Source organism: Hydra vulgaris, chromosome 06 (genome assembly GCF_038396675.1).
Source record: "Hydra vulgaris chromosome 06, alternate assembly HydraT2T_AEP".
NCBI lineage: Eukaryota > Metazoa > Cnidaria > Hydrozoa > Anthoathecata > Hydridae > Hydra > Hydra vulgaris.
This window is the reverse complement of record NC_088925.1, coordinates 46,872,396-46,898,989: the sequence shown is the minus strand read 5'-3', so window position 1 is coordinate 46,898,989 and position 26,594 is coordinate 46,872,396. Positions and strand designations below refer to the sequence as shown.

General features: G+C 28.9%; 1 protein-coding gene across 7 annotated transcripts in view; it reads left to right on the top strand.

Annotated features, from left to right (window-relative positions):
• Window positions 1–675: 675 nt before the first annotated feature.
• LOC136081913 (probable basic-leucine zipper transcription factor G) overlaps window positions 676–26,594 on the top strand; it is a 46,133-nt gene continuing 20,214 nt past the window's right edge. The window contains exons 1-2 of one of the 7 annotated variants that reach the window (XM_065800320.1): window positions 676–920; window positions 13,194–13,274. In XM_065800320.1, coding sequence (XP_065656392.1) covers window positions 867–920; window positions 13,194–13,274 — 135 coding nt within the window. In that variant the 5' untranslated portion in view covers window positions 676–866. Of the gene's footprint in view, window positions 921–13,193; window positions 13,275–26,087; window positions 26,570–26,594 lie in introns of those variants that run through there. The other 6 variants (XM_065800322.1, XM_065800321.1, XM_065800323.1 and 3 more) reach the window with 6 other exon arrangements.

Below are 26,594 nucleotides of genomic sequence, written 5' to 3'. Positions count from 1 at the left end.
GATTTGTAAAATTTGTAAAAATGTACGAGCTGGGTTTTTTTTTTTGATAGAGATAGAGATTTAATTTTAGTTTTGTGAGCGCTTTCAATTATTATATTTGCATAATTTAAGTGGCCATGAATAAATAAATAGTATAGCTGTGATAATTGGTGTTCATTTAGTATATGTCTAACTTTATATATAACTACAACGCAACTTTAGCAATTTTCATGAAAATATAACCAATTTGTTGCCTGTTATATAAGTTTTCATCTATTACGACTCCTACAACTTTACAACTTTTTCTCTTTTTGAGATTGCATTGTCAATATATATATATATATATATATATATATATATATATATATATATATATATATATATATATATATATATATATATATATATATATATATATATATATATATATATATATATATATATATATATATATATATATATATATATATATATATATATATATATATATATATATATATTACTAATGTTCTAGCAACGTTTCAAACATTTTATAACCTCCTAAACTTTGTACTAAAAAATATTGCTACTGTCACGTTTTTGAGAAATTTAAAAAAAATTTAAATACAATATTGACATTTTCGCTCAAAGTTTAAATTACTTATGCAAATATTTCCTCATATAGATAAAACTTCCGCAACACAAAAATAGCTGCATTAAAAAAGCAGACATATGGATAATTGAAATTTTAATAATTTATGTTTATTATCTTAAATCATCCAGTGTGCATTGAATGAACAAAATATTGATAATAAAATAAGTTAAATTTCAAACAGATTAAAAAAACTTTATTAAAAATCAACAATATTAAAGAACAAAACTAAATAAATAAAAAAGCATTCCAATGAATGGATACTTTTAAATATATGGAAGGTATAATCGCTATGAAAGAAGATAAAAAGGTATATTTTATTGTTTTTAAAAAACAGGTTTTTGAATTTTTGTTTTCTTTACAAATGTTTGGTTTTCATAAAATCTTTTAAAAGTATTGTAAAACCTGTTTAAATTTTATACCGTTTATGTAACTTATTTTTTATATTAACAATAATTGCAGTTAAAATGATAACGATAATACAGGGATTACAGATAATAACGTTAATACAGAGATTTTTAGAGTCTAAGACTTTTAGACACTCTAAAGTTAGGCTTCAAGAGATTGCCGTGAGTCGGCTATTAGTATTAACAATCAGGTCTGCAAGATATAAGATTTTTTTGTTTAATGGGAGAACACCAGTGGATTACAAATAAAACTGTGGATTACAAGCAATCTTTTAAAATTTATTTAAAATGTAATATGCCTACCAAGGTTTTATGTTATACAATTTAATATAACTGCTATGTATTATGGAATCCTAACTTTAGTTTTAATTTCCAGTCCAATAAATTTTCTAGTTCAAGAATGCTATTTTTAAGTGAGGATTTAATGCTCAGTGCTGTGTGTGAGTGCTGGAATTATTTGAGTTGTTATAAAGATATTTAAAACAATTTCTCAAAGAAATAGAAGAAAAAAAGCAACTTTTTTGTTTACTTTTACTTATTAAGTAGAAAACATTAAAACTTTGAGTTTTAATGTTTTTTAAGAGATTTAAGGGCTACAAGAAGTTGCATAAAACAAAGCAAAAAATTTCATTTATTTCATTTCACTTCCCAGCCGGCACATTAAGTTTCATTTAAGTGTTGAAAACCGGTGAACGACACGCGATCGGCTTGATTTTGTAAACTTTTCTCACGAGTTAGAAACCTTATTTTAATTGGTGTTTGGAACGTGTTTAAAAAAGTTTTTTTCACGTGTAAAACCAAGTTTTGACGTAATGGATACGGTGATTTTGTAAACTTCTCATGAGTTAGAACCCTAATTCTGTTTAGTGTTTGCAGCGTGTTTTCAAAAGTTTTTATACGTATAAAAATAAGTTTAAATTATGCTCATATTAGGCGTTTATGCTAATTTTTTAAACGTGTCAGATATAATTTTTTTTATATTTGACGAGGTTTTAGACACGCATTTTTTCTTATTTATATATGTAATGCACGAGTTATATGATTAATACATTAATCTATACATATATATTATCAACATATGTTAATTAATTGTTATTTTTAAGTTTGCTCATTAAAGTAATAAAAATACAATAAAAACTAAATAATAAGTATTTAATACATTATTATTAAAATGACTAAAATCATTATTTAATAAAGAGTTTGACAGCCTAACATCGTGGGAGTCTACTAAAACGTTTTCCTGCCTGTTTAAGCCACTCTGATATAACTCGTTTGGTTTCTTTTTTTGAGGAATTCCAAGCATAAGGTATTGATCTGAGTAATAATGAACACAAAGTTGGAAGATGATGGGCCAAAGAAAAATGGTCCGTATATGACTTTAACGGTACATTAATACCATATATAACATTTATATTTATTTGCAACTTGCATGACATAGTTGCATTTGTAGAACTCATGCTCATGGACTTAAATGTTAAAACTATAACTTCCACCTTCCTCTGAAGCATTAGTTTAACATTTTTGTTGTCAACTAATTTTTTTCTAGTGCCAAAAGTTCTTCGGTGGTAGTCATTTTTTCGAAATCATCTACATCTTCATTGTCACTTTTTGATAGAAATGAAAGAATCTTTGATTGTTGTTTTTCGATTAGTTGCATTTTTATGCAACTAATCGAAAAACAACAATAGTTGCACTTTTATGTATTTTATGACTATTAAAGTTATATCGGATTCAAGAATTTAACCGTTACACTATAATAACTCCTATTAACTACGACAAGGAATGGATTAATTTACCTGTTATTGTATCATAACAAGCTTTAAGAACTTTTTCTACAAGCAGTTTATAAAAAATAAGTATAAACAATGAAATAGATATAATAGTGTTCTGCAACATTACTTGTTGTACTTAGAAATTATAATCAGGTATAAAACATAAACAACTTAGAAATTATAATCAGGTTTAAAACATAAATAAAATGGAGCATTCCAACAAACTTATACTAAAAATTATTTAGCACGATGGTGTTATTTATGTTTTATATACCTTATGATAATTCTCAATGAAGTATCAGAGGAAAAAAACAAAACAGAAAGCAAAAAAAAATTTTCTTTTACCTTTCTTAGTAAATAAAGAATGTTGCATTGATGTAAACTTTTCGTTAGCTACAGTTGTTTTGTCTAGATATTAAAAATTATTTACAAAACTTTTAGCTTTAATGCCACTAATCACCACCACAAATAATATTTTTCTTTTTATTTTTTAAAAAATGACTATTTAGCTAAACAAAAATTTTAATGTACATTTTCCGAAATTTTAATGTACATACTTACAAAAACATTAAAGATTGTTGTTTTTATTTGTATTTATTAGCTCTACTTTTGCTGACCCAGTGTCTTCCTCAGTAGTTACATTAAATAAATTTTCAAGTTCCACTAAAGAAACTGTAAACAAAATAATTAAAAAGTTATTTGCATTGCTCTTTGTTATGTATTATTTATTTGGTTCTTCTATGTACATGATTTTAGAAGTATAAAATAAAGTTGTTATGAAAAATAACTTAAACATTTTAATAGAAAATATATATTTTTAATAAAATCAAAAACATTAGTACCACTAAAATGTTTCCCTTTTTGTAGTGGAAATGAAAACCATTGTACATAGGGAATGCAAATTTTGACGAAAATAAAAAAATCAGAATTCAGAATTCAAAATTAAATTTTTTCGGAATTCAGTCAAATTTCGAAAATAATTTAAATTTTTTTATGTCTATAAAAATAATATAAATAACTTATTTGAGATAATTCATTGTTATTTGTTGCATAAAAAATACTTTCTTTAAAAATAAAAATTGAACATAAAATTATATCAAATTTAATTAGTACAGAAACATTTTAATATGGTATACCATTTAATATTAAAAAATATTCAATTATTGTTTTATTTGCCTAAAATATGCCTTGAGGAAGCAGAGATCACTTAAAGCTTTGTCTCCGAGTCTTGTTCGAACTCTTGTACAAAAGTTACCAGCAATTGAGAAGGCTCACTCAGACTCCACACTCGATGACGAAATCAAAATCTAATATGAGTAGACGGACTCTAATATTTTGCTACGAACGCCGTTCTCTTTAAAGAATTTCATTTCAGATTTAATTTTTGAAATTAAGCTCCTACTTATCATTTGTTGAGTTGTGTTGGACGTTATATTGGACAATAAATTCAATTGAATTTTGTTCTCCAACTTTTGCATTAATGTAATTGCATTAATGTAATTAATGTAAAAAAAGGCTTAATTTGTTTTTCCAACATCACTTCTATCACATTGTCAGTCTCTGTCTGCTGGCCTGAGTAAGTTTCAACGTTAGTGTTAAATATCAATCTTTGTGCAAAGTTCTTAATAAATTTGACTATTGTTTTTTAATGGTTTAGTGAAAGATGCATGAATCTCACTTTTTTGTAAATACTTTGCCATTGTGTAAATACTGAAGAATTCCAAACGCATTAGCTTGTCTTTGGTCTTCTAATTTCTTCTTGTTCGGACTTCTAATTTCTTCTTTAATTTTAATGAAAGTTCATCAGATCCGAATTTCTCAAGCATAAAAGAAAATGCCGCATCAGCAGAAAGCAGATTTGCATCTTCTCAACAAAGGGCTTCAACAGTAAGCTTCACTGGGAGAAGTGCAGAGATAATGTTTTTAATTGACAAAATGTCTAGCATCAAGAATAACGATATCAGATGCAATATCAATCAATGCTTTTCTAACACAACTTATTAGCTTGTTAAACCTTTTATAGACGTAGTATCTTTATCGATATTTAGATTGTTGTCTTGCAATGTGGTTTTCAGAGCCATAATGCACTTCCCTGCAGGAAAACGTCCTTCAACAGGTACTAAATCTAAATTACAAAACTGCTTCTTGCCATGAACATTCACATATAAATAACATCGGTTTCTTGAAGATGTCCATTCATCTAGAGTTAAGCAAAATCTTGTTCCATCTTCTTTTAAATTTATAAAATCCTGCATCATTTTAACCTACATTTTTTGTGCGTATTCTAAAACCATTTTGCGAATCGAGTTTTGGTAATAGGTGATTTTAGTAATACATAATCTTGAGCGCCTCTAGCCAAAAACAAATTTCTCAAATCGTTAGATATACAGAATGAACTTTGAATGACGTATTATCTGAGGCACACATTCGTGATACAATTGCAGAAAGTAATTCAACTTTTTTTTTGAATAAATAGTTTGTAATATTTTTGATGTGCTACTTTCTGGACCTTCATCTTGCACGACATCCCATTTTAATACATTAATATTGTGTATTGTTTAAATGCGTGTGCTGCGGTGTTATCATTGAACCAGGGTTATTACTATTTCATATCATATTTTACATTTTGCTGTTAGTTTTTTTAATCCTCTTAAAAAATGAATCAAACAGAATTTTGATTAATACATTGCTTAATGTATTGCGAATTACAGCGCTACTGCACTTTTTCCCCCCTCCCCCACCTTTTTTTTTTATTGAAGATCTTTGTGCAAATGAAAAAAAATGGTATTAATTTTAATTTTTGACCAACGCAAAGTACTCTAATTCCAAGTTGAAAGTTGAAAAAATTCTCATTGTAACACTAATACTTGCGATTTTTTTTAAACGCGTGGAAATTCTTTAAAAAAAAAAAGGCACTTATCCCAATAAAGAAATATTTAAAATAAATTTAGCAAAAAATTTGGCACTAATAAACATATATTTTTTAAAGTGTACTTTATCTATTTTTTTTTAAACATCTTTGCTTTCAACAAGGCTGCAAGCAACCTCTAATTAAAGTTACTGAAAGAGAAAAGATGAAGATTGTAGAGCAAGATAACGATTGACAGACGACTTAAAGGATCGCAAATTATATGAATCAGGAAAGCAAGATGAAGGAAGCGAATTCCAAAAAACTGATGTTTGAGGAAAAAACTAGACAAATAAGAGTTTTTGTAGCACTTAGGAACATTCACAGAAAAAGGATGAGACTTAATTGAATGACGAGTAATGCGAGAATGAATTTTAGTAGATGGCACAAGAGATGCTAGCTCTTTAGAGCAGTGTCTATTATAGCATTTGTAGAAAAGAGAAAGAGAAGCAACATTACGACGACGTGATAATGGTTGAAGGTTGGCTGCAAGAGCAGGTCCAACTATGTTTACAATGCGTTTTTGCACCTTGTCTAAAAGAGAAAGGGCATCATTAGAAGATCCGCCCCAGGTATGGCAACAGTATTCCATACAGGGCCGGATTTGAGATTTATAGAGATAGAGAATAGAATCCGAAGTAAGAAATTGACAAGCTCGATAAAGAGATGCAACCTTTGCAGATGCTAATTTTGAAACAGATTTGATATATGGTTTCCAAGAAAGATCGGAAGTAAGAGTTAATCATAGAAGATGAAGTGGATGACTCATCGAGTACATTACCATTCATAAATATAGGAAGATCTAAACTATTGCGATAACAATTGGCAGAAAAAAATTGATCTTTGTCTGTATTGAAGTTCACCAGCCACTGTGATCCCCATGCTGTAGCAGAAGTGAGATCCTTTTTAAGCTCAAATGCCCCCTCCAAGCAATCAGAGAGTGTTTGCTTCTTGTCACGACAAAAATAAATGGTAGTATCATCAGCAAACAATGCCACCTTAGATGTGAGAATATCTGGAAGATCGTTAATGTAAATTAAAAAGAGTATAGGGCCACGGATTAAACCTTGAGGAACCCCCGAAAATACAAAATAAGAAGAAGAGTACTGTCCATCGAGGACAACTTTTATACTACGATTGGAAAGGAAGGATTCAATAATCTTAAAGGTGTTGTCAGATACACCATAAGAAGAAAGCTTATGGAGAAGACCAGCATGCCAAACTTTATCATAAACTTTTGAAACGTCAAGAGCGATGGCCTTAACCTCTCCACTTTTATCTAATGCACGATAAAACCTATCAGTTATTGTTGAGAAGATCGAAATCTATATTGGTGGTCAGAAAGTAAGTTATTAGATTCAAAATAAGAAATTAAGTGTTTGTTGATTAAAGATTCAAAAACTTTGTTTATGATAGGAAGAAGACTAATGGGACGGTAGTTAGAAGAATCAGATCGCTCTTCAGAATTTTTGAAGATAGGGATAACAGATGCTGCTTGGAAAACAAGACTCTGAAAAGCACTTGTTAAATAGTTTTGAAAGTATAGACGAGAGCTCCGAAGAACACTTCTGCAAGACAATAACAGGTATGTTGTCCGGGTCGCAAGCTGTAGAAGGTTCTAAGCAAGAAATCACTTTAGATACTAAAGTGGGAGTGATATGAATGTCAAGCAATGGATCAACATGTTTGTTGGCAATATCAGCTAGAACGCAACAAGTGGAATTAAGAGATGATATTGATGAAAAGTTCTTAGCAAACAATTCAGCTTTGTCTTTAGGTGAGGTGACAAAGTCTGAACCATATAAGAGAGGTGGAATTAAAGATTTGCCCTTATTATTAATACCATTAAAGATTCTCCAGAAGTCACGAGAGCCTAATTTTTGAGATGAGATACGAGATTTCATGACCTGAGAATAGCGGGCTTTGGCGTTAGACAAAACCTTTTACAATGGTTTCTAGCAATAGTAAACAAATGTCTGTTTTCTAAAGAATTGGTTTGCTGATAGATATGAAAGTAATATTTTCTATTGGATATTGGAGCAGCAAAATTCGAGAAAAACCATTGGGAAGAGTGTGGCTTGACTTGGAATTGTCAAGTGGGATAAAAGATTCCATGCCATCCCGAATCCACGAAGCTATGTAAGAAGCACATTTGTTGACAGGAAGACGAAAGATTTCAACCCAAGGGCCATCACAAAGAAAATCACGGAAAGAATCCTAGTCAGCTTTAAGGTAGTTGTATGAGGTACAAGAATAGGGGGATTCAGGTGATGAAGAAGAATGAGATATTAGCTATTATCTATCAATTAATTTAGTTTCATAAATTTATAATATTTATCAATTCATAGGAATAAAACACATAATTTGTGTTCCAAATAATTTTGAAATTAATCCGTAATAAAAGCATGCAGCAATGTAGCAAGTTCTATTGTTGTTCTTTCATTAAAATATCCCACGCTGATCAAACATTTACTAATACTTTTTCTTTTACAATATGGCTCTTCGAATACCAACTATGGATGAGTTCAACTCTATTTCTCTTACACAGATTAGAGCACAATTTATGAACAAGTTAAATCATGAAATCGAATGCAAAAATGCAAAGTTTGATTTTAAAAATTTTAAACTTAAATAAATAAAAAATCTATTTTGTTTTGCTTATGTAGCATACGTTGTTTAGGTCTTTAGATACGCCTGATAAAGCTCCAGAGAAATTAAAGAAAATTATACTATAGTTTAAAATAATGACATATATGATAAAACCGTCCTTTTACTTTAGTTACCGTAATAGTGTTTAAAAAAGCAAATATTAGTGCTTTAATAAGAATTTTTTCAACTTTCAACTTAGAATTAGAGTACTTTGCGTTGATCAAAAATTAAAATGGATACCATTTTCTTTCATTTTACACAACAACCTTTCATAATCTGCAATAAAATTTAAAAAAAAGGGGAGGGGTGTGTGAGAAAGTGCAGTAGCGCCACGAATAACTTTCCTTTGAAGATATTTTAGGATGTACTGTTGATAAAAATTTAACTTGCTAAACAAAACAAAATTAAAATTAAATAGTTATCAAATAATGTTGTTAAATTAAAATTGCTATTATCCCTGCTATTATTTGCTTACCTATTTATAAAATATTCAAATAATTCAATACAATAGTTATGTGTATGTTCATATATATGAACATATACATAACTAAATATATAGCTCAAGTTGTTGTGAGAATAGTACTATTATATTTTTATAACAGCTTACAAATACAAAACATAATCAATTTGAATTATAAATTTATTAAGTATATAAATAATATAAAATAAATATATAATATTCAGCTAAGTTAAACTATTTATATTTGAAACTAATTTGCGATATTTAATAATATATGAACTTAAGAAATAAAGCAACATTTTTGTAAGCTTCTAAGTTTTTTAAAAAAACACTCATTATACACAGTGTTATAAAATGGGTTCTGACCTTGACTTTCTGACCCGAGAAAACCCTTTTGTGGAATGATAGCCCACACTATGGGGATCACTTGGATATAAGTATTAAAATCAGATTACAACGTCCTGGCAAGTTATTGACAGGGCCGTACCGAACGACAAAGACGTGGGGGCGGTGAAAATGAAAAAAACAAATTTTACCGACAAGATTTTTTTTTTTTAGAAGCCAAATTTCAGTTTTAACCGACATAAACCATAATTTTCGAGTTTTCCGTCAAAAACCGACAGAATATAGTACAAAATATAGGTTATTCCAATAAATATGAACTAGGGAAACAAAAAGACATATTCTGAGAGTTTATCGTGTATCTAAAATGAAAATTATGCTTTAAAATAAATATTTAGGTTCCTCATCAGCTAGAAAACTATTTCCTCCAAACCCATCAATTAGTATAAAAGAACTTGTTCAAGTTCAGGCAAACACAGGGCTTTCAAACAATGGCATCAAGAGACTAGCTGCTACAATTAATTAGTCAACTTCACAAAATATTGTTGAGAAAAACTATGCTGTAAAATTTGATGCAGTTAGTAAGCAGCTTTCTCACCATTTCACGAGTTCATTGATTAAAGATCATGCTGGATGTGGAAGGACTGTCATTCATTGCAAGGACTTCAAAGAGCTTAAAAATGAACTCATTTCTATGAGAAGCACATCAAACAATCATATTGTGAAAGTTGGAATTGACGGTGGGGGAGGATTCCTGAAAGTAAGCCTTGGAGTTATTGAATTAAATCGTGAACCTAACACTCCCCCAGCAAAACTCAATTGCACAAACAAGTTTTTCAAGGACACTGGAGTTAAGCGGCAACTTATTATTGCTGTCTCTGAGGACCTGCAAGAAAACTACTCAAATGTGTCTCAAATTTTCGAATTGATCAATATGAGAGACCAAGATTTTGTTTTGTCTTGTGACCTAAAACTGGCAAATATAATTTGTGGTCTCCAAGCACACTCAAGTGCACACCCCTGCACCTGGTGTGAGTCAAGTGCAAAGGACCTTTTAAATCAAGGAAAATTAAGAACTTTCCAATCTCTTGATCAGAATGTCTCACTTTTCAATGCAGCAGGATCAAACATCAAAAGAGCTCGTGATTACATGAATGTTGTTCATTCTCCTGTATTTGATCTTGCTGGTGGCACATTAGTTTTGGACTTCATACCGCCAATGGAGTTGCATTTCCTTATTGGTGTTTTCAATCATCTCTTTGCTGCCCTACTAAAAGTTTTCCCTCAAGGAACTCTTTAGACTGATTCACTGCACATTAAACAACAGCCTTATCATGGAGAGCATTTTGCAGGAAATGAGTGCAGGAAGCTGCTAAAAAATATTGATCTTCTTCAATCTATTGTCGAGAAACACTCATGCAATGCTGCAATACCATTAGTTGATGTATTTCGAAAATTCAATGCAGTAGTGTCTGCCTGTTTTGGATGCGTTCTTGATCCAAGTTATGTACAAAAAATTGAAGCTTTCAGAGTGGCTTATGTGGCACTGCAAAATGTTTCTGTGACACCCAAGGTTCATGCTGTATTTTTTCATGTGAAAGATTTCATTGAAAAACACGGCCGAGCTCTCGGACTTTACTCAGAACAAGAACAGAGGCAATGCATCACAACTTTCAAGTGCATTGGCAAAGGTACAAACGACCTAACCATTATCCTGAATACAGTAAAAAGTTGCAATGCTGCCTTGTGGACTTTAATAGTAAACATTGCTTGTGAAAAGAGCCATTTTAGAATGATTTTTTCTTGTATTAGAATATTTATTTTAAAGCATAATTTTTATTTTAGATACACGATAAACTCTCAGAATATGTCTTTTTGTTTCCCTAGTTCATATTTATTGGAATAACCTATATTTTGTACTATATTCTGTCGGTTTTTGACGGAAAACTCGAAAATTATGGTTTATGTTGGTTAAAACTGAAATTTGGCTTATAAAAAAAAAAAAAAAAAAAAAAAAAAATCTTGTCGGTAAAATTTGTTTTTTTCATTTTCACCGCCCCCCACGTCTTTGTCGTTCGGTACGGCCCTGTCAATAACTTGCCAGGACGTTGTAATCTGATTTTAATACTTATATCCAAGTAATCCCCATATTGTGGGCTATCATTCCACAAAAAGGTTTTTTCGGGTCAGAAAGTCAAGGTTAGAACCCATTTTATAACACTGTGTATATGTACATATAAAATTTGCCATTTAATAGACGCTATTATGAGATAGTTATAATACTTTTTAATTAATTTTCTTAATTGTTTTATTTCTTAAATAACTATAGTAATTTATATAATCCATAAAATAAATTCGTTGATTACGGTGGCAGAAATTTCTGCAACTGTAAATAACGGAGTTTTTAACACGAGTTTAGAACCTGTTTATTTATAAAGTTAAGCATGTGTTATTTATAAAGTTTTTAACACCTGTAAGGAACTAACAGTTTTATTCGACACGCATTGTGCTGGGTTAAAACCAATTATTTCTTTTTCACTTAAAAAATATGTCAAAGATGACAGTTTTACAAAAGTTTTCGTTTTTCGGATTTACTAATTCCCTTTAACTACGTTGAGCATGAAGCAAACTTCAAAGTTATGTTTAACTATCAAACAAAAATGCAAAAAGTTTTTTTTTTTAAAAGCTTCGAAAAAGTTGCTGTGGTTGTAGTTGGATACCAAAAAAAAATTTACTAATACAAACTAAATTTATACTTATTGTCTGATTTCAAATTTCTAACAATATTTTTAAGTGATGACCATATAAAATTTAACCGTGTTAAAATTTAACACGGTTATATCTTTTTGAAACTAATTTATTAAGTATTACCAACCAGTGGAAAATTGGCTAGCAACTAACTAATGATATTCGTAACTTTGAAGATAACTATTAGTCACGAGGATTGCTAGTTAGACAAGCTAGCGATTAGCTAGCAAAAATTTGCATTCTAATTTTATATATTACTTATTTATATTTATAGTATATACTTTACAATGATATATTAAAACTTCTCATCAACATCTTATATACTTACTATAGTTGCAGACGGCTTTGTAAAACAACTTTACACAACGCGGAGATCTGTGGTTCAAAGATGGCTTTTGCCATAAATGCAACATTGGTAAGGAAGGAGGCGTTACCTTCCTGGTTAAATACTATTCTGCGGTGCTCTGTAACAAAAACGTAAGGACGTCTTAGCACGTCGAAGCACAACTAAATAAAAAAAAAACAAAAAATTGCTCAATATGTGCGATATTGTTCAGTATGAGATATGCGATATTTTCAGTTAAAAGTTAATTTAATTTTTTACTTTTTTTTTTAAATCAACACCAATAAAATGATGTAACTTCTTTGAATTCTCACTTAAATTTTCTTAAACACAACATATTCATATACTTATTATATTCTTCAGTGATCCTTTGTGATATGACCTCAAGTATTTGTGTTTTTATATTTTTATGTAAAACTAATTTTATACCTGAATGTAAAAATAATAACTACAACAAAAATTAGATTTTAAAAGTAAAAACCTGTGAAAAAACACTGCTATTGTTTACGATTTAAATATTACGGGTTTCAAAATCTTTTTTAATATAATAAGAACAAAATATCATATGGTTACAAGTATGCCATTCGGTAATATGAATGTCATAATGAATACAAAACTAGTTGTTTAAGCTAAACAACTCGATTTGTTATAAACACCTGGCAAAATTTTACGTTTTTATTACATAAAGACAATATTTCGTACCCCACTCTCACCTATGACAATAGTGAGAAAATATTATTTAAAAACTAAAGAACCAATAACATTTAAACCTATGACAATAGTGAGAAAATATTATTTAAAAACTAAAGAACCAATAACATTTCAAAAAAATGTGAAACGTGAAAACTTTAAAAAACGGTTATTAACAAAAAATATTTGTTTTATTAGATATATATCTATAAATTATAATAATTACATTTTTTATTTTATAAACTTTTTTTAATAACAATTTAGTGGATAGACTATTGGGCGATAGTTCATATCAAATTCATTTTCTTTTATGATCTAAAAGACTGGCAAATGCAAAAAAAGACGGTACGAAGTTTTTATATATTTAAAAAATATACAAGTGTAAAATTAGATTAAATTAATCGTATAATTTTATTCACTAACTCAGATGACTTTACTTTATTTTGTCACTATCTGATTTATAATTTCGGGCTTTTAATTATTTTTACCATTAAGGCGTTTTTAATCACTAAAAAAAGTATTAATAAATATAGTATGTAACATAAATATTTATGACCATAATCGTTGGTGTCATAAGACATTATGACACCAACGATTATACTGATTGCATTGTGACCAATTTAAACAAGCACCAATTTAACACAAAACAAGATATCAAATGGCTAAGCGTCAAACCAGCCTATACAACAAAGTTAAAAAATTAGTTTATGTTAAAAAATGAATAATTTAGTGTGTTTTAGTACGACATATATACTGTACTTAAAACTTGCACTGAACTGCAATTGCTTTTGAAATGCACTGAACTGCAATTACTTTTAATTTCTTTAGTTTATAGGCTTTTGTTAAAACTTTTAAATTTTGGGTCTAAATATCTCGCTTCAATATATTCGTTGTATAGGTTGGTTTGACCATATATATACCATATAAATTTGATCAATATATTCCTTGGCTATCAAAGTTAAGCACACATGCGTTGCACAAGTCTAGCATTAAAGAAATGTCGGCTTTTAGGTTGGACCGACATTTAAGTTTTCAGACATGGCCGGGTTTTTCACATTTTGTTAACCGTTAACCGTTTGCTGACGATATTACCCACTCTGAGGAAGATTTGGACTCGCATGCACTAACAACGAAAGAGGTACATATATTTTATAAGACCAAAGACTTCTGTACGTCTTATGGCCTCACGATAAATTTGTCAAAGACACAGTTTACAATATTTAAGAACCCTAGAAAGAAAATGCCGGATAATTTACAGATGGTAGTAGACGGTTATATAATCAATCCAGTCAAAACAGTTAAATTGTTAGGAGTAACCCTTGACTGGCATCTAACCATTCGTCCTCATATAAAAAATATTTTAAAAAACTGTCATGGTATCTTGGGAGTTCTTTCGAGAGCTAGTCGCTACCTAAAAAGGGACCTTCTGAGATTGGCTTATATATCATTAGTAAGATTTCAGCATGAGTATTCTAATGCAATTCTTGTATCTGCATCACCATGACAGTTAAAGAAACTAGACATATTTCAAAAAATTGCTTTACGAGTTATTTGCGGAGCTAATCGAGATGCCCATTTAGCTCTCTTCTTGCTAAATTAAAACTGGACTCACTAAAAGATAGAAGAGAAAAGGATTTAGCTGAACTTGTTTGTTCTATTATAACTAGAAATTGTCCTCCAGCCTTTTACGACCTATTTGAAGATCGTACTGAGGGGGAAACTTATAAAGAAATCCACTCTCGTATTAACCCTTTATGGTTCAAATTATAACTTTTTTGAGTAAAAATTATTTCCATTGATGCAAATTATTATTTTAAAATGCTGAATCATTCTTTGCGATTAGTTTTTTGCTGACATAAGCAGTTTTTGAATAAATGATGGTATCCATATCAAAGTTTGAACAACTAAAAATCCTAATGAATTTTATTGATGAAATTAAATAGAGTCATTATAAATCTATAAATTTATATGTTGAGTACTCAACAAAAATTCATATACATATGTATATACATGTATGTATGTATGTGTATATATATATATATATATATATATATATATATATATATTTTAATAAAAAAAGCAGCGTTTAACTATTTTTTAAATATATCTTGATATAATGATATATTAACGATATTTCGCTGACCTATTGTGGTCAGCGTCATCAGGTAATGAAAAAAACGTTATAAAATAACATAAAACCAATCGTTTAAAAAAGAAGACATTAAAAAGCGTAAAATATAAAAACCAATCAAATAATATAATAGTGACTGGTCAGTTAAATTTTTGTCAAAATTGATCCCCAAGTTTTTGTTTTCAAATTATCCCCGTCATCTCCATTTAGAACAGTTTGTCCAATACCTATCTCCTGTCGAATTCTTGCTTTATTTATCTCCAGAAACTTTTTTTATCCTATATTCTGGAATGACTGCCAAGGTTTTTGGATTCAGCCAATCAAAAGTATCACGGCATGTTCTAGAATGTTCCATGGCTCCTGAACTCAACCATTTTTGATTTTTACAGGCTCTTTAGTGATCCACACTTCTTGAAATGATTTTCTTTTTGGTCATCAATATATACTTCCGCATGAGCATTTAAGCTCGTAAACACCCGGATTCGAGTTTGGTGGTAGTTTTGTTTTGTTGTTGCATAGTATCTTATTTAAATTGGGAGGTGAAGTAAATATAACTCCGATGTTTTGTTTTCTAAGTTCTCTTCGGAATTTAGGGTCAATAATAGGTATCCAACAAATAACAGGTTAAACAAACTGCTTATCTAATTGTTTAGATGTAGTATTTTTTGAAACGCGATCTTAATAGTTTTTGGTTATTTTAATTAGATTAAAAATGTATCTATGAGGAATGACTTCTTTCTTGCTTTTACATTTTATAAAAATGTAAAAAGCGGAGTACAAAATTTAATGTTCACAAACTGCCCGTTATTTAAATTAATCCGCCATGTAAAAGTGAACATTGGAACCTCTGTATTTTAACAGCTTCACGAACTTTTCGATCAAATTGTTTTGTTTCAACTTTAATTGTTTTTACGTTTTCCCACTTTATTTCTTGTGAGCAAAACTTAATATAGGTGGCTTTGCAGACTAATAATGTTTCCCCTCGTTTAAACTTTTTAGATGTAGCTGAGTTCGAATCCTAATTTGAAGTTTAGTTTTGAATACGCATCTCTTTGAGCATTTGCATTCAAAAAAGTATGTTCCGGGTTGACTATTATGTGGCAGTTTAGTTTTGTTTTTTGACGTTAGTAATGTTCTTAAATTTGGACTTGATTCGAAGACTACTCTATTGCCAGTTTTCCGAAATATTTTCCTTAGTTTCGGGGGTAATGATAATATCCACGGTAACGATACAGTAGGGAGGTTTAGGGACCGTTTGTTTTCAACTAAGTTTGCAATCCGTTTAAGTTAGCATACGCTGTACCCATTTTCGTAAAACATTTGAATAAGGAAATTAATCTCATCCTGTAAATATGAATTACTGCATATAGAATAAGCCTTGTGAACGTAACCTTTAAATATTGCATTTTAGAATCTTAGGGTCATCATTTGAGTGAGGTTTAATTTGGATACTAGTAATGGCTTCCTTTCTGTAAACTATACACTCGTATTTTCCTTTATTATTATTTATTATGGTTAATTCGCTTTCAGTTTCGATCGTATATTGTATCGCGGGGTGTTGTTTGTTTAAGATAATTAGAAATTGTTCAGCTTCTTGAGTGTTGGAAAATCTAGCGTGACTATCGGCGACAAATCTTATATAGGATTTTAGGTCAAGAGGAGGAAATTTTGAAAGCGTTTTGTTCATGATGTTGTAAAAATGATTCTGCAAATACGACCATGAATGAAAGACATATAGGACCAGAATTCTCAAGCTCATGGACTTCGTTGTTCTACAGGAAATAACAACAGTGTAAATAAAGCTTTATGAGTTGTCTTGTTTCAGATATAGTAAGCTTAGTAAAATATTTGTAGAAATCATCTTTATTTAATTGGTCTACAAGAATTGAAGTGGCTTCCTTTAGTGGTATTGACGGATACAAGTTTATTACATCAAATGAAACTTGAACCTCATTTTTGTCAATCTCCCATGAATTTGCTTTACTAATAAAATAAAATGAATTTTTCAGACGTGTTTGGTTTTTGTTTAAGACAGGTTATATTTTCTTCACTAAGTAGTTCGAAACTCCATAATTAGAAGTGCCGATATTTGTTATAACTATTCTCATAGGATAGGATTTTTCAGGTTTGTTAGCTTTAATTAGACCATACATACGAGGCGGGATGGGATCACTTGGATACATACTATCATTAACCGTTTTTAAAACTCGCTGTTTTTTATTAAGTTGTGAGATATAAGTTTTAATTTTAGTAGCATAACTATATGTGGGATCTTCATTTAAAACTCTTGTTGGGCCAATTTGTTTCCCAAAGCTTTATTGTATTCTAATCTTACAAAACCATTACCCTTTTCAAACGGATATATATATCGATAATTTTGATTTCCTTAATTTCAATAAGAGCTTTTCTTTGTTCTCTTGTTAAATTTTGATTTATTTTTTTATCCATTTTAAGTTCTTTTAAAACATTTATTCTCAAATCCTGTGCATTTTCAATCTTGTTGCCGTATTCAAATTTTAAAGCTGAGGTCTCTGTTTTTGCAATAATATCCATATAAGGTATATATTTCCACGAAGGTACAAAATGTTGACCAAGATTAAGAAGATCGTTTTGATTTTTTGGAATATCGACATCGCATAAGTTTAAAACAGCGTTCTTTGTATGGGTTGTTAACTTACAGATTTTATTACTGAGGTTATTTTTAAATTCGTTTTGAAGAATTTTAAACTTTTATAATAATCTTTATTTTGATTTCAAAAACATTATTTCGCGAGTTTTTTCAGTAACTTATTCAACTTTTTTGTAGTCTATTTCATCAAGAATATCTTTAAGATTTTTCTGGAGATTTTTAGTTTGCTCTCTTTGTAGTTACAGGACTGATAATTCGTAATGATTTCGGAATAATTTTGTGTATTTCACATTTTTGTAAAATATATACTGGTTTTTAAACTTTGCTACCGACTTCTTCAATAATTGTAACTGTTCAGTTTGTCGGCTTTGCAAGGTCATCGCAGATGGCGGTCGTGTTTTTTTAACCGTTGAAAAAAAACGGAAAAAAGAAAGAAAATCAAAAACTGATTCAAAAGTAACAAAAGAAAAGAACAGTAAAAAAAAAAAAAAAAAAACCTAATATAAAAAAACTTTTAACAAATAAACACTCAAAATTAACATTTTAAAAACAAATAAAAGAAAATTCGAACAACAATTTTAACTTGACAAAAAAAAAAAAAAAGAGATAAGCTGATAAATTATTAAGAAGATAAGAAGAGAAGATCAGTTTATTAAAAGATAATTTTTATAGTTTTTATTTTTGTTTTTGTTGTATTTATCATTTTTTTATCATATTTTAAATATTAAACTTTTATTTCTTTTTATATTACTACAATTTATTATTAGCAATGTCGGCGTAAGGGTAGGGCCTGGTTGGGCGATGGCCCAGGGCGCCGAATATAAAGGGGCGAACCTAATTGGTTATTCTACCCTTTGCCTTTTTTTTGAATGGGGTTAAATTGAGCTAGGGGTGCCGTAGAAATCTCGCCCAGGGCGCTGGTAGTGCTAAAACCGACACTGATTATTAGATTACTTATTTTGATATATAATATCAAATATTTATTTTTATTATTGTTATTATATTTTTAATTTACATTTCTCTTGACTTTGATTAGCTTTTTTACTTATTCAGTTTGATTTTATCACTTTCTTCAATATTTTTGTTTTTGTAATAGTTTACTGTTTGTTTGTTGCATTATTGTTTAACTACCATTATTATTATTTATTATAATTGTTTTTCAATGTTGTAATCGTTTGTTCCTAATAATCTATTTATACGCATTATTTTATTTTAACAATTATAAATAACAGCTATTTACTTCCTACTTATTGTTTCCTAAATTCTCTTTAATATTGCGGTTCTACTATGGCTTAAAACTGTCATTTGTGTGAAAAATTAATTAGCCAAAGTTGCCACTCATCTCAAAGCAATATTTGTTTATTTTGGACTCAGGCTTAATGATACTAAGTACAATTTACTACAATTAAGTTGCTCGTTGTGGAATTGTGTAAACTGTATTTAAAAGTGTCTTTCCATTCACAGATGTAAAAGATTTTAAATTGCTACTTTCTTCTGATAAAATTCTTAAAACTGATGACTTACCTCTGTCAACAAACCTTTTCCCGTCTTTTCATTTAAATAAAGTCTCTAATCAAATTAATATTTAAACTATGTTTTATCTTGTGTTTTAGATTCTGAGGAAGAAATTTCTACTTCATTAAACATAGTTTGTAAATATTATAACATAAGTAAATTATGTACACTTAATTTTAATAAAATTAGCGCTCTCTCCTTTTTTCATCTAAACATATCATTGTTACAAAAACACTTTGAGGATTTAAACATAATACTATCATTAATTAGTTTTGATTTTTCCATTATTGGTATAACTGAAACAAGGTTAAAAAAAGGAACATCCTCAATTCATCCAATTCTCATTGATAATTACAACATTGAGCACACACCAACGGAATCCTCTTGTGGTGGTACATTTTTATATTTATCAAAAAAACAAATTTACACACGAAGAGATGATTTAATGATTTACACACCTAATTGTTTAGAATCCGCATTTTTTGAAGTTATTTTTTCTAAAAAGTCTAATATTATTGTTGGTTGCATTTATATGCACCCTTGCATGAATAATAATATTTTTAATGGTATCATGTCTGTTTTAATTTAAAAAATATCTGCTGAAAATAAATCTATTCTCTTACTTGGTGATTATAATATTGATCTTATGCAATCAAATAATGATTTGTGACGTCTGATTTTTTAAACTTATTTTCTTTTTATAATATTCGCCATTTTATTACTTTGCTGACCAGAATTACTGATTACTCTGCTACAATTATTGATAATATTTTCTCTAGTTTAATAGCTAATGAAATTATTTCAGGAAATTTGACAACTTCTGTTTCTGATCACTTACCTCAATTTTGTATTTGTCCCAATTTCAATAAATTATTTATACCACGAAGACACAATTTATATAGCAGGAGTTTTAAAATCTTTAATGAAGAAAATTTTAAATCTGATACTAACACATGTTTCCAAACGCTTATTATTGAAACAACATTGATTTTAGATCGCTACTCCTAAAAAACAAGTATCAAAAACTTAAAACGTCGATTCAAACCATGGATTACAAAAGGAATTATAAAATCTATTTATGTGCGCAATCTTTTCCAACAAAAAATGATCTAAAGATCTTATTAGAAAAAAAAAATTTGAAAGTATTTTTAAAAGATATAAATATATGATAATTATTTATATCTTTAAAAATAAATAATTACATTAATTAAGCTTAGTAACAAAACCTATTTAAAAATTTTTTTCTCAGAAAATGTGAATAATCTTCGCGATCTTTGGAAAGCCACTAACATTCTAATTAATGAAAAATTTTAATAAATCATCTCCCAACTGTTTGCAAAAAAATGAAATATACATAACTGATCCAACTCTAATCTCTGAATCATTTAATACTTTTTTTTTACAAATGTTGCTAATAAACTCAAATCCAATATTCATTCGTCTTACATTAACTATCAAAAGTATCTTAAAAATCCAAAGTCATTATATTATTAGCTCCAACAAATATTCCAGAAATTCTATCTCTTATATCAAAATTGAATCTAAAAAAATCATAAGGTCCAAAAAGCATTCCCACAAATATTCTTATAGATTTTAACTATGAATTTTCAAATATTTTTTCTAAACTATTTAATGCCTCATTTATAAACGTAACAATTCCTGATATTTTGAAATTATCTCGCGTAATTCTAATATTTAAAAATGGCTCTAAATTTTCATGCACTAATTACACACTGTTTCTCTTTTATCTAACATTATTAGGCTTCTTAAGAAATTTATGTATTCTAGAGTGTATTCTTTTCTAAACTCATTTAATTGTTTAAATGATTTTGAATTTGGTTTTCCATCAAACATTCTACTTGCCATGCATTAATAAGTATAACGGAAAAAATTAGGAAAGCTCATGATACTGGTCATTTCGTTTGTGGTGTTTTTATCGATTTACAAAAAGCTTTCAATACCGTTGACCATAGTATTTTGTTTACTAAATTAAATCATTATAAAATTCGCGGTATTGTAAATGACTGGTTTCGATCTTATCTTTCAGGTCAAAACAGTTTGTAAGTATAAATGGTTTCAACTCTAGTAATAAATCAGTTTTTTGTGGTGTTCCTCAAGGTTCTGTTCTAGGTCCGCTTTTATTTTTAATCTACGTTAACGACCTAATCAACTCTGTTCACTTCTCTTCAGTTCATTTGTTTGCTGATGATACAAATCTCTTGCGCATCAACAAATCGTATCATTCTCTATGTAAAAATGTTAATTTGGATCTAAAAGGTATAGTTCACCGGTTAAATGCTAACTTAATATGTCTAAACACCGAAAAAACTGAACTAATTTTTTTTTTCATCTCCGAGAAAAAAATATTTCTTTAAAAATGTTGAAATCAAAATCAAAATTATTAATAAACGGCTATATCCTTCAAGAGTTATTAAATATCTTGGTGTATTAATTGATTGCAATCTTTCATGGAAATTTCATGTTAATGAACTAAGCAAGAAATTCGAACTAAAGGTATGCTTTCGATAATTCGTCATTATGTCGATAAAGTTACACTAAAGAATATTTACAATGCATTATTCTCATCTTATCTTAGATATTGTTGTCAAGTTTAGGGTCAAGTTGGAAACTATCGCATTATCAAGTTAATAGCAACTTGTCTCAGTGTCAATCCATTTGAATAATAAACTTTCAACCAGTTAAATCAGATACATCAAAGTCCTTCAAAAAACTTTTCATTCCATCATTTCCAGCGCTAGTAAAGTATGCTAATCTTCTTGTTGTTTGTGACTTCTTAAATAAAAACTTACCATCTCCTATCACAAACCTGTTCACAGAAAGTAGACTATTACATTCTTACCCAACTTGAAATATACACAATGGAAAACTAAATGTACCATCTTTTAAAACCCAGAAGCATGGTAAAAATTTTATAGTTTATCAGTTCCCCTAGTACCAAGACATATTGGTACAATAATGGTGCAATATTGGCTATCTTGGCCAATATCGGACATATTGCGCCAATAATGGTAAAAAGTATTGCGCCAATATTTACATACCAATATTGGAAAGTATATGCATGCTGATATTAGAATGCCAATATTGGGGTTGTATTGGCATGCTCATACTGGCAAATATTGATATGCCAATTTTGTCTCATTAGCTTTTTAATATTGACATATCTTTGTAGTTATACGCGTACGTAACAAAATTTGTTAAGTAAATAAATTGTCTTGATATTTTATCGTTAATTATGGGTTTTTATTAGATTTTTAACTGCAGTAATTACTCTGAGAAATGTTTTTATAGAATTCCTTAGGTTTTAAACCGTATTAAATCAGTAATTTAAAAAATTATAAAAATTATTGCAACCTTAGCCGCGTTACCTTTTGTTTTAGTTTTACTTGGTCAAATTTTTGCCTTTTTAAGTTTTTATAAACCCACAAGTAAAAATGTATATAATATTTTGACAATTGTTGTCTTTGCCTTTCTAAAATATAGTCTGCTTAAAATTCATAAAATTATTATTGCGCCGCATTTCATATTTCTTAACGATGCGTTTGTTGTCGTAGGAGCCTGTTTATATACTTGTATATACATGTATATATATGTATATAAACATCTATATACGTTTACTTTATTTGTTCTAAAATGACTTGCTTTAAACTTTACTCTTATACCGTATGATTATGAAAAAGATATTTGTATGTTGACGTAATATTGCAGTTTATATATAGCCAATATTGTAAATCAATTGTGGCTATATATTTTAAAATGTGGACATTTTATATTGGTGCAACATTGTTAACAATATTTAGCCAATATTGAGATCAATATTGTGCCAACATTGCGCCAATGTTGCTTGCTACTAGGGTAGAAACAGTTTAAAATTAACTGACGTCAGCAGTTGAATGGCTTCTTTCTTGCTTACGTAAAAATGTAAAAAAAGGAGTCCAAAATTTAGTTTTCACAAACTACCCCTTATCTTAATTAATTCCGGCATGTAAAAGTGAACATTGGAACCTCTGTATTTCAAGAGCTTCGCGCACTTTTCGATCAAATTTTTCAACTTTAATTGTTTTTACGTTTTCCCTCTTTATTTCTTGTGAGCAAAACTTATCACGGGTACAACATATGCCAACTTAAACGGGTTGCAAACTTAATTAGAAATAAATGGTCCCTAAAAATCAATAAAATTTAAATAGACTCTCTTAACCTCCCTACTGTATCGTTACCGTGGATACCATCAATATACCCGAAACTAAGGAAAATATTTCGGAAAGCTGGCTATAGAGTAGTCTTCAAATCAAGTCCAAATTTAAGAACTTTACTATCGTCAAAAACAAAACTAAACTGCCACATAATAGTCAACCAGGAACTTATTTGATTGATTGCAAATGCTCAACGAGATACGTAGGCGAAACTAAACTTCAAATTAGGACTCGAACTCAGCAGCATCTAAAAAGTTTAAACGAGGGGAAATATTATCAGTCTGCAATAACCACCACAAAAGTTCAAAAATGATGTTACTTCATTTTTAAAAATTGTCGGTAGAATGAAAAAACAGATTAACTTTGAAGGTATGGATTAAGTATCATTCAGTCAAATCCTTAGTTATACGGCATAAGGACTCTAAACTAAATTATTTTTACATCAGCTGTTATAATTAATAATGTTTAGTTCAAATCTAAAGATTGACCAAAAGTTGAGTTCCATTGATTTTGCAGTGAGGTCTTTAATCATTTTATGGTAAGTAATAAATTTATGCTTCATTGAAGATGTTTAGAAGTGCAGGCCTTGTTTTAAAGCGTTAAGCTGCCGGTAATTTATGCACGCATTAGAGCAATTTCCATTATGCACGCCTAGAGCAATTTCCATTAAGCAACTTTTCATCATTTTTTAACTTTTAAATTATTCTATAAGCGGTAAGATTAGAGATGTAATTAACTTTAAAAAAAACCACATTAGCTTTTGAATGACAATTATATCAAAAAGTTTGAATGATATTTATGTGAGATGTAAGCGCTATTTACCAATGAAAAAAACTCAAGTAAAATTAAATATTACAAAAACTTAATCTCTTTAATTATTTTAATTATTTTAACAAACGGAAATCGAAATTGTTTATAGTTAACGACCATTTTTTAATGCGAAGGTATTAATCGGTATTAATATATATATATATATATATATATATATATATATATATATATATATATATATATATATATATATAAGGTATTAATATAAATAAATGATATATACATCAATATAATTTCTAATCACTAATAAAATAATTAAATTTTAATAAATAAAGTAGATAAATTAACGTAATTTTTTTATTTGTTACTCTCTAACTTTTTTTAAATTAAAATTCTTTTTTAGTTGCAAATATTTTAAAATGAATATTTAAGAAATAATCATTAAAAAAAATTTAACATTTTATTTCATTTATAGATATTTTTATTATAAACATTTTATTATAACATTCTGATAAAACCGCACACTTGAGAAAACATTGAAATTTTTAAATTTTAACATTTTTTTTATTATTTTTTTTAATACAACTTATATTTAGGAAACTATATTAAAGTTATTACATTTTTTGCAACAAAAAAATTTAGTTCCAACTACATATTTCTTTGGTAAACATGTTTCTTTGCACAACCGTTCCGGATACATCGAATTTTCGCATTGCAACATTTCTGTGTGTAACTGTACTCTACACTTTTTACATTTTGTAACTATTAATCGTTTGGCTGCTGGTACTTGTTCTTCATTATTGTTTGAGTTTGCTCAGCGTTGTTATGCTCAGGCATTTGAGTACTTGGCATAGAGAGTCTACGCTTTGTGACGAAAGTTTCTTTGGCTTTGTATATCACAAATGGTGGTCCAAAATGCCCATCAGCGTTGCAGCAATTGCGTTACAGCAAATTATTTCTGGCGTACAAGAAGCGGCTCTTTTAGATGCTAAGTTATCCGCTTTTCTTGTTGAAACTTTTTTTGACCATCTTTTCATTAAGGCACAAAACCAGTCTTTACCAGGCTTGCCATTTTTTAATAAATGCAATTGATCTTCGCGTTTAAGGTAGTCACATACAAATTCTAAGATTTCATTTCGGGTTAAACCATAACCCCAGTCACCAAGTAATTGGAACGCATTATCAATCTTTCTGTTTCATCCGAGACTACCATTGTTGTACCTGAGCCATGGAAGCCTTTATTGTTGTTATTTTTGCGATCTTTGAGCGTTGAGACTGGAACGCCATGCTTGAATGCAGCTTTTCTCAGTGATGTTTTACTTTCTTTCATATCAGTTAATGTGGCTAGTATATCGTCTTCCTAGTATGCTTTTGTTTTTTTAAATGACATGTTAAAGTGAGCGAGTTAAATTGAATTGAGTGAATGATGATTATATTGAGAAATAATACAATATTTGGTTTTTAATGAGTAAGAGTTTATTATATTAACAAATAAAATTATATTTTATTCATAATTAAACCGGAATTAACGCTTAGTTAATTAGATAAAGATAGGCGCTTAGTCACTTGCGAAAAACTAAACTAAGTAATTAATTGAGCGTGCAGTTTTATCAAAAAAAAGAGTTTTTTTTTACTTTTTTGATTTTTGATTTAACTTTTTGTTCTAGCTGCATAAAAGTTATACAATTAGCATTAAAATTAAATTTCCAACAAGATAGTGCTAAAATTATTTTTATATCAGTTTCGGATCAAGCGCTATTTTGTACGCAACGATAAAAAATATATAAAAATTTCCTAAGACTAATAATAAAAATTATATTATAATTAATATTATTGCAGTAATTTAAAAAAAGTTAATGTCTGTAAAAAATAAAAAGATAAAGAGAATTTTATGACATCAAATTCAAATTCACATTAGGCTAATCCATTAAACATTTTTTATTTAAAACAAGGCCTGGAAGTAGTCAAAAATGTTTTGATTTACTTTATAAGAAATATTTTATGTTAGTATTGAACACTTTAGGAAGAGACTGCAAAAGCACAAGTTCACAATATAATGAACAATTTATGGGTATGTTCAGCGCTGCTAAAGGAAGGTCACCTAATGCAACACTTTGTGATATATTTTTTTTATTAAGTTGAAAAGAGAAAAAAAATACTTTGAGCTATTATTTACATGTTAATATCCGAAGGCTGAATAAGTGCATTTTTTATAAGTGCTAACTGACAGAAGTGCGAAGCAGTTGCAAAAGCTGGCATAACTGCGAATTGGCATAAGTGCGCCAAAAGAATTTGCAAACGTTGGCATAAGTACGAATTGACATATGTGTTAACTGGCTTAAATGCAGAGCATTTGCAAAAGCTGAAAAAAGTACGAACTGGGGTAAGTTTTTATTTTTCATTTGAGT